General features: G+C 33.0%; 2 protein-coding genes across 2 annotated transcripts in view; one reads left to right on the forward strand and one right to left on the reverse strand.

The window, feature by feature from the left end:
- LOC104742659 (ABC transporter G family member 13-like) overlaps nucleotides 1-3,906 on the reverse strand; it is a 5,513-nt gene extending 1,607 nt beyond the window's left edge. Inside the window, exons 1-8 of the mRNA XM_010463675.2 lie at nucleotides 3,592-3,906; nucleotides 1,989-2,068; nucleotides 1,414-1,875; nucleotides 1,198-1,320; nucleotides 952-1,113; nucleotides 582-866; nucleotides 229-501; nucleotides 20-127 (exon numbers count right to left, since the gene is read on the reverse strand). Of these exons, the coding sequence (XP_010461977.1) occupies nucleotides 20-127; nucleotides 229-501; nucleotides 582-866; nucleotides 952-1,113; nucleotides 1,198-1,320; nucleotides 1,414-1,875; nucleotides 1,989-2,068; nucleotides 3,592-3,778 (1,680 nt within the window). The 5' untranslated portion in view covers nucleotides 3,779-3,906. The remainder of the gene's footprint in view (nucleotides 1-19; nucleotides 128-228; nucleotides 502-581; nucleotides 867-951; nucleotides 1,114-1,197; nucleotides 1,321-1,413; nucleotides 1,876-1,988; nucleotides 2,069-3,591) is intronic.
- LOC104742660 (myrosinase 4-like) overlaps nucleotides 9,109-9,376 on the forward strand; it is a 3,158-nt gene continuing 2,890 nt past the window's right edge. Inside the window, exon 1 of the mRNA XM_019235765.1 lies at nucleotides 9,109-9,326. Coding sequence (XP_019091310.1) covers nucleotides 9,138-9,326 — 189 coding nt within the window. The 5' untranslated portion in view covers nucleotides 9,109-9,137. The remainder of the gene's footprint in view (nucleotides 9,327-9,376) is intronic.

Consider the following 9,376-nt stretch of genomic DNA (forward strand, 5'->3'; position numbering starts at 1 on the left):
GTTGAGTTAACCTGGTTACCTGTAGTGCCCATGCACCATAGTTTATGTAGGACACCGGATATCGCCAGAACACCACAGGTAAGTCGGGGAAGAATCGGAAAAACCCGGCACTTAATACCATAATTCCCTATGAGGTGAAGAATATAGTGGTTTTCAGTTTAGAATAGTCTTTGGAGATATATAGGAAAGCTGTTAGGTAACAGAGTGAGAGACAGAGGCCGTTCTTACAATGTAACCAGCTCCTAACATGACTCCCATCAAGAAGTTAGGAACTACTGAAGCTATCATCATCATGCAACTCTCCACAGTCACAATTGCACAGATGAGGTCGAGACAGTTGTAGAAGAAATGAGAACCTCCGGATTGGAACTTCACCATATAGATAGTGATTGAGCTGGTGGAGAGGCACATAAGGATTATGAAAGGTAATGAGGAGAGTAAATTAGACACAGTATATACTGCAACCCCATAGTATCCATTGAGCCTTTCCCGAGTAAACACCTGGTTTTAGGAAAAAGATGCAAAAACATAAGATAAGTTTTAAGGTGAAGAAAGAGAGTTTTGTTTGCTCATCTCTTCACCTTCATTTCTTCAATGAAGGATTGGAAACCTCCTATTGACATAAATGTCATAAAGCCTGCCATAAATCCGCCGCAAGCTGCAGTATTCATGACATTTGAGTGGTTTCTCCCGACGTTGAAAAAGATTGAACCGACACAAATGGATAACACTATGTATACTGCAATCCGCATCCAGTAGTATCCCAAGTCTCTACACATGTTAATGAAAGATCGCTGAGTAAGTATTTTGAGTTGTTTCAACCAGTTTGTTTGACTCCCATTTTTCCTTTCAGTGACAAGCCCCTCCTGTTGCATGAGGTTTAAACTTTCTTATGAGGCTCTCATTGTATGATACATGGTAGTTTTAAGCGAAATAATAACCATAACTTACTACTGATGCTATTTCTTGAATCCTTGCTCTTGAAGCTGCTGCGTATTCTGAACACTTGAATTTTCTGACAAGTGTTGTTCTGATTTCTGCTGCTGGTATATCATCCAGGGGATCTAATGTGTTTGCAGTTTCATGAAGTTGGTAAAGAGAGAAAGAAGAATCCTGCCGATAAACAAACTGTCTAGTTCAAGAGTTTGAGTGTATTGTAAGCTCATGGAAACAAAAAAAGGGCAGAAGATGACAAACTTGGATTCGGCGAGATTCAACCAAAGTCGCTGTGACATCGTCGAAATCTGAATTGACACAGCGAAGGAAGTGGTCAGATGGATTCCGTCTGCTAGGACAAGGAAACCCCGCTTCACCAAAGAACTGCAAAAGTCGAAGCAGGAACGACACAAATGAGCATTGATGGTTAGACACTACAATATATAGTGCTGTGCTGCCAATGCTCTGTCTTATTACCTTCGTTGCTGATTCTGCTTCTCCAAAGTAAACGGTTTCTCCTCCAGAAAGCAGTAGCAGGTCATCAAAGAGAGCAAAAACCTCACCACTCGGCTGATGGATTGAAGAAATCACGGTTTTGCCACTGCTTGCTATGTTTCTGAGAATCTGAACCACGAAGAAAGCTGAAGCACTGTCCAGTCCACTGGTGGGCTCGTCTAGGAAGAGGAGACTTGGTTTGGTTAAGACCTCGAGCGCAATACTGAGCCGTTTCTTCTCTCCTCCGCTTATTCCACGCAAATGCCAGTTTCCAATGGTCCTGTCTGAACATTCTTGCAGACCCATTTCAGTGATTGTAGCTTCCACAATGTCACTGATCTCTCCTCTGGTAAGCTTTGATGGGAGTCTGAGATGAGCTGAGTAAGATATTGATTCTCTCACTGTCAAAGTTCCTAGCAACACATCTTCCTGTGTCACATAAGCCTGAGAGTTTCTCGACAGTTTCAAAAGAAAAACATACATGATTCAGGGTTTATAACATTCATGAATAAGAGTTTGATTGCGTAAAGCTAAAGCTAAAGGATAGGTTTGCTTACGACAGCACCAAAGTCAAGTCTTCTCTTCTTGCCATTAACTAGAACTTTCCCACTCATTACAACGTTCCCTGCTAATCTTCCTGTACCATCATTACCAAATTAGTTAATTTTCCAATATCAGTCTAGTAAGCAGGGCTTTGTTAAATTAAATGACAAGACCAAACTGTGTGCTATTTCTTTAAACTATGTGTTACGCAACCCATGACATGATTAATGTAGTAACTTTACGATCATAAGATGTTTAACCTTTGAAAAGAAAATCGATTAGAACTACTTTTTCGGATTGAACAGATAGTGGTAGATTTGGAGTTCTGGCCAGTAACCAAACCGGGTTTAACTTCAAGTCGGTACGAAGATCCGATCGTGCAGTTCTAAATTTTTGTGTCAGGATGTCTGGTGTTTGGTAGTTGGTTAACATTTAAAATCGTAATTTAATTAGAAAAGTTACTGCGAAACTTCTGAATATAGTAAAGGTTAGAGAAATGTAGCTATCAATTTATTCAATACTAGTCTAAATGTACGACGATGTAAATTTAATAAGGACGAACAAGAAAATTGCAACAATTTTTCACTTTTATTTAGTACTCCGATGATAAACAGCTATAATTGAAAAGAACGAAAATTGGTAGCTAGAATCCATAAATATAAAGTTAGAAATATCTGTTTATGTATCTTTGTGTATATGGAACTTAGATATATATAGCATTGTTTTTCTATAGATCTATACGTATATATGGATATGTAAATCTCTCATAAAGAACCAGATTAAATGGGTTTGTTGCAAAGTTACACAAGAGTTCATAACTTCACTTAATGTTTTAATTTCACCAAAATGGGATTATAATGTGTACATAGTTTGTAGCTTACAAATTTAGAAGTTACATATTTATTTTTGAATAATGTATATTTTCTTCCGTTAGTCGAAAAACAAATCTAGTATTGCTTCTGATTGCATATGGATTCTACCGACTGGTTAATAATCAAATATTTTAGGTCGAGTAGTACACACACAAACACACACCTTTATATATCTAACAAATTAAGACTACTAATTTACAGTCTTTTCAAGTTTAACTACCGAATGATAGAAATCGTTATCTATCAAATAAAAGCTAAAAGGTTAGTGGACATTTTTAAAATGTAAAATTCAGTTTATGCTTTACTAAAAAGTGAAAACATTTTCACATAAACATGAGAAAATTACCTAGGAAAAATGGTGCGATTAACTTTTTTTTTGTTAAATAACGTCATGTATAATTCAATATTGTTATAGTGAACAATATAGCAACATTTTTATGCTGAATACAGAATAAAATGCTAGGTTCAAGGTGAAAAAGTCTCTTCAATGTTGGTTTCAAAGCTAAATGTAGTTGGCTGTTAACCCTTTTCCTCTTAATTATTACCTCATTCAATTGTTGGTTTGGTTCTCTTAACTCTTAAGGTTTAGTTCAGGTTCTAATTTATTTACCATTTAACAGATTCAAACCCTTTTAACGAAAAAAAAGTTTTTTTGAAAAAAAGGAATAAGAAACAACGAGGTAATTAATCTTCTCACGTGAGGGTATGTGTGTGTGAGAGAGAGAGAGATAGAGAAAGAAGTGACCTGCTAAGGCATCAAGAAGCGTAGATTTGCCCGAACCAGAAGGACCCATAACAGCCAAGATCCTATTTGGCTCACCACAACCATTTACTCCATTCAGTAATCTCTTTGTCGCTCCTTCACCGAAGTTTGGTATAACCACCGTAAGATCCTCCCACGCCACATACATCGCCTCCTCCGGCGTAGTCATCTATATATATATATATATGCTTTTGTTAGATAGATCGGACTCAAAATCAAGGGTTATTTTGTCAAAGAAAAAAAAAAGAAACTCAAGGGTTTTAATCGTAGCTTAGAGTTTTCTTTTTCTTTGGGGGTGAAGAGTGTAATGAGTGTAGGTGGTCTGTGGTCTGTGGTCTTATTTATATAGTTAACAAAAGTTGTGCGAGTAATTAGGGTGGTCCAATTGGTTTAAACCAAATTGAGTCAAACCGAAACTGTACCAAGGAAAGTGATTTGAAAAAAGTAGATTGAATTAGGCATAATAAATAGATTCGGTTTTGTATATTTTTTATATATAATATACTCTTTTAGGTGAATAAGAAAACAACCGTATAAATTGATCATTGTTTTTTCCTATTAAAATTCAAAAAAGTAAAAAGCCCAAAACCCGAAACCAAAAATTCAAACCGAACTAAATGATATTGGTTTCTATTCATTGTATGAAAACTAATCCATGTAAAACAGGAAACTGGATTAAGCAAAGTGTATGTACATTAGCATGCATGCATAGACTAAGGCATGTGACAGAATAATTGACGTTTGATGTCATATTCATGTACTCGTTGGACCCATGAGGGGTACTATATAAGTCGAGAGCTAAAGACATGCGAATGATATGAAACTTATGGGTTTCGTTTCACGGTTTTAGGAAACATACACTTTATTGTAAATCACGTAAATTGATGTACATTTCTTTTCTGGCAACTATGTCCAATATTGTTATAAGATTCCGATTGGTTCGAGTGTATCAACTAGTATACCACTCCAAAACATATGATTCAAACGAACCAGAGAGAAAATATCATCTCCATATTGAGAGTCTATACGTACTACTAATCAACTCAACCTATACTTTTGGAAAGATTGATTTTTTATATATACAGTATTGTGAATCTGTAATATAGATATCATATAATCAACATAGACCGTATCTAAAGAACGTTTAGTTTTAAAAAAAAAGTAATCTGGTTGTTGTAATATAAAAACCTATATCTTTTTTGTTTTGGTCAACCAAATTGTTATTTTTATTCTCTTCGTCAATCAAATATTTTTTCATCTGCCTGATTCACATGAGGTGTCATTTTAATAGATTATGTTATGAAACTTATGTACAATCTTAAATTCACATGAACTGTTTTATCTTAAAAAGTGCTTTAATTGCACCGTACAAAATTTTGATTAGCAGCCAACATCAATATTGTACAACCAAAAAATTCTAACCTAATAGTACTGAACCCTCCCTATAAAAAACATGTGATGTTAGTAGCATTTAGTTTTTGGTTTCAACACTTCTATTGCATTTTTCCCAACACCAAATTTAAATTCATTTTTCTCAATAAACCCTACTCTTCATTCATACTTTATACACTAGTAATACATTACTGTTTGAAGTAATTCTTTAACAAAGATAGCATCGTTTATTTTGATACGAAGGGAGTTTAAATTCACTATATTCTGAATACTTGGAACACGAAAGAGGCTACCAAATAATAAATGGGGCAATTTGCCAACTAACCAAAACAAAAAAAGCAGTGAAGAAAATAGTATATTATTTGAAAAAATTAGAAAAATAGGATAAATGGTAAGTAAAATTACTATTTTGGTGTTGTGATGTTCTGATGATAATGGTGGATGGTGTCCAGGAGTTGGCCGGAAGTGGTGGTGGTCGGTGGCCGGAGGTGGTAGGCTGGTAGCGGTAGTGGCTAGAGTTGATGATGGCCGGTGGCCGGAATTGGTGGTGCCGGTGGCCAGAGTTAGGTGGTGACCGAAAGTGGTGGTCACCGGAATTGGTGGTGGCCGGTCGTCGAAAGTGGTGGCCATCGGAGTTGATGACGGCTGATCGCTGGAGTTGATGATGGTCGCTGGCTGGAGATGGTGACAGTGGCCGGCGATGGTGGCGGGCGATGGGGTGATTGTGGTGGTAGGAACACTAAACCCTACATGATAGTAAATTATCAATCCCACCAATCTTAGCTAAACTAACACCTAAATTATTTATCATATCATGGGGTCAAACATGTCAATAATACATATATTACACTGAATATCACTTTTAATGGTTAGAGTAGTCACTCAATGAAATATAGTTTTTATGAGTGTTATATTTGCTAAATTCCCATAATAAATAACCAACTGATACTAATAAAAATGCATTACTATATTCTAAGAAAATAATATTTGCGTAGGCAAGGGATATTAAGCAAGATGGGGCTACCTATATAATTCTTCTGTTCCATTTTATAAGATATTTTAGTTAAAAGTACAAATTAAAGTTTAAAAAAACTATAAATGTATTCTTAGTTTTACATGAAATAATATTATTTAATATTTATTAAAAAGAGTTTAACTAATTTGAGAAAACTGCAGACTACTAAATACAAATAGTCATAATATACTAAAAAAACATAAAATTTTTTTTTGAAAAATTCTTATAAAATAGAATAAAAATAAAAGGCTAAAAGATCTTATAATTTGGAACAGATGGACTATATGTTTCTAACCATATACGAGGTGTTGCTATGTGTCATATGTGTTTAGTTTCAATCAAAGACTGAAAGACATAACTACGAAATATCAAATACAACATTTTAACGTTTATGTCTCTTCTTAAAAAGTAAGAATTAAGGCTACAGTTAGTGTGACTTTTTTTTTCATCGAATAATAATTTATTTAATACTACAGCTCTTGTGACTATTTATCTCTGCTGCGAAAGAAAAACCATTACTACGGTAACTTAATCACAGATTGTTAGATAAACTTATTAAATGACTTATCTCCCTTCTTTTCCATATATATCATAAGTCTATACTCAATTTTTGTTTAAGAAAAAAAAAAGACAAACTATATAGTCAGTTCTTTGTGTGGTCCATATATAAATAATTAAATACTATAAATATCCTTATAAAAAATCTGTGGCAAAATATTTAATTAATCCAAAGGATTCACATACATGAAAACATCTATAAATTAATAAGGTCGAGACAGTGAAATTTTATTAATTTATAGATGTTTTAATTTATCGATAACTTAATAAAATATTAACTTATGAAGAGATGTTTTTTTTCTTTTCATAGTTTTGAAAATTATATATTACAAAATAAGATACTTTTGTTATGATTCACATTTTTATAGAATTTTATTAATTTATAATTATGAGTAGATGTTAATAGTGTACTTAATTATCTAGGAGAAAATGATAAATGTTAGAAGTTTAGAGTTTAGAAAAAATTGTTGGTATTATCTTTCATGGTAATGATGAAGTCGAATAACATATTGCGGTGCTTTTAGAACCAATACATGTAAAAACAATTACTGCAATTAGGACTCTCTTTAATTTTTGGATATAATTTGAGAAGACAACATTAAAAGTTTGTAATACAATAAAAAAGATTAGAGATGAACTCCAACTAGAATGCAAATTCAAGAATAAAAGTAGACAAACAACAATAGAGTCATATTTCACTAAATTTTCTTAGATATATATATATATATATATAGTTTATATCATTATTAATTTATGATATTGTTGGGACTATATTTTTGCATAGAATTTTCAAAAAAATTGTTATCCTATTATTTTATCGAATTGTGTTATTTTTTTACACCGGTCCAACTCAGGATCGAAAAAATTTATTAATTTATAGCGAATATTAATTTAAAGAGTATTAATTTATAGAGGTTATATTGTATAAACAGCTTTTAATATGGGTTTGATCATACATTTTTGCAGTCTATCTGTAATCTTTGTATTTAAATAATGAATTAAGGGGTTCTCGTTCTAATGACTTAATCCACTAATAATTTATCCAAAACCCCTTGTTATGTGAATCCATGTTCTTTTTTTCTTTTCGAAGCAGTGTTTATATAAATATAATATATGGAAATTTCAATAGTTAATAGACTGTTATGAGTTTGATAGGTAATAGAGTGTCAATAAATGAAGACCAAAGGACAAATAATGCAAAAAAACAAAAGAAATGCTGTGTAAGTAAAGCTACTTTTGGTTGTGAGATCTGAAATAAATACAAGATAGATATGAAAGTAAACATTCTGTACTATATATATAGTATTATAATTTGGTAAATTTGAATTGAAATATTTGCTATATTTACTACATCTCAACTGTGAACTGCGTATCGCTGACACCTTAATTTAATTCAATCTACTTGTATAAGTCGTTGGCTTTTTATTACCATAACTTTTTAATTGTTATACTGTGGCCAAAATTGCGATGCGACCACTCCCTTTTTACAATTATTAAAATTTTGTGGGCTTATGTGATCTTACGGTCTAGTTATAAAGAAGAATGTTGAAAGAATAACTTAGGGGAAAAAAAGAAGAGAAAGAAGCTAGCGACATGATGAGAGCTCTCACTATAAACTACATATAGCATGGCCAGGTTCCTCAAACGCTGCTTTGATCCGGCGTTCCCTACCTTCCAAGTTCCAAGTTTCAAAACTAAGCTATAAGAGAATTATTTTTTTAGAAAGTTTTGAAATTAAATAACATCCATGTAACATCCCAAAAACGAGCTCAAAGACTATTATCATTATCGACCTTGCTTATTAATTGTTTATCGATAAGTTGGATATTATGATATTTTTTATAACATTTCTTAAAATTTTATTTCTATTTTGTCCCAATTATTGATACAAGGACTCATATATACTGTTACTAATTTGTATGTCATTAGTAATAAGGTTTTGAACTGCTATGATTATAGATTAGTATTTGTTCCTTAAAATAGGGTTAGTTTGATACTTATCCTCGACATTCGTCATTAGTCATTGAGAGAAGTCATATATAGTTTACTTATGGTTTTGAAAATATAATGGTTGGAAGGAAAGCAATCAGCTAAGGAACAATACTATATTCTAACGCAGATATGTTCAAACGTACATGTATATATCGTGTGAAGCTATATAAGTTTTTGACTTTGATTGAATTAATAAATTGAATATTAATTTATGTTTAAGGAACATATATCCTCACGCAGCCTTGTACAGGTATATTATATATAATTGATATGAGCACATGGTGCCGTAAAAGTCAAATTAAGTGCACGTATAATTGTTTCATTATGAATAATTTTCAATTTTTGATCAGATGTAGTAGTATTTTAAATGAGAAAATTAACAAGAAAGCGGGGTGTGGAACATGCATAGAGGATCAAATTCAATGCAAAATATACGTAAACGAGATTACTTGAATGTCCATGCAAGTCCCATGCACTCAAACCCTTGTATATAAACCCCTCCGAGTTCATCGTTTAATCATCATCAAAATAGCCCTAATCAACACACACACAGAGATATATAGCTCAAACCATGGCAGTTCCAAAAGCTCACTACTCTTTAGCCATTCTTGTCGTTCTCTTTGTCGTTTCCAGTAGCCAAAAAGTATGCAATCCAGAATGCAAGGCCAAAGAACCCTTCAACTGTGACAATACTCTTGCATTCAACCGAACTGGCTTTGCCAAAAATTTCACTTTTGGTGCAGCTACTTCTGCGTATCAGGTATATTTTGTTTTTAGGGGGTCGAGTTTTGGCTATAGCATTTTCCGTAT

The sequence above is a fragment of the Camelina sativa genome, chromosome 14 (assembly GCF_000633955.1).
Source record: "Camelina sativa cultivar DH55 chromosome 14, Cs, whole genome shotgun sequence".
Classification (NCBI taxonomy): domain Eukaryota; kingdom Viridiplantae; phylum Streptophyta; class Magnoliopsida; order Brassicales; family Brassicaceae; genus Camelina; species Camelina sativa.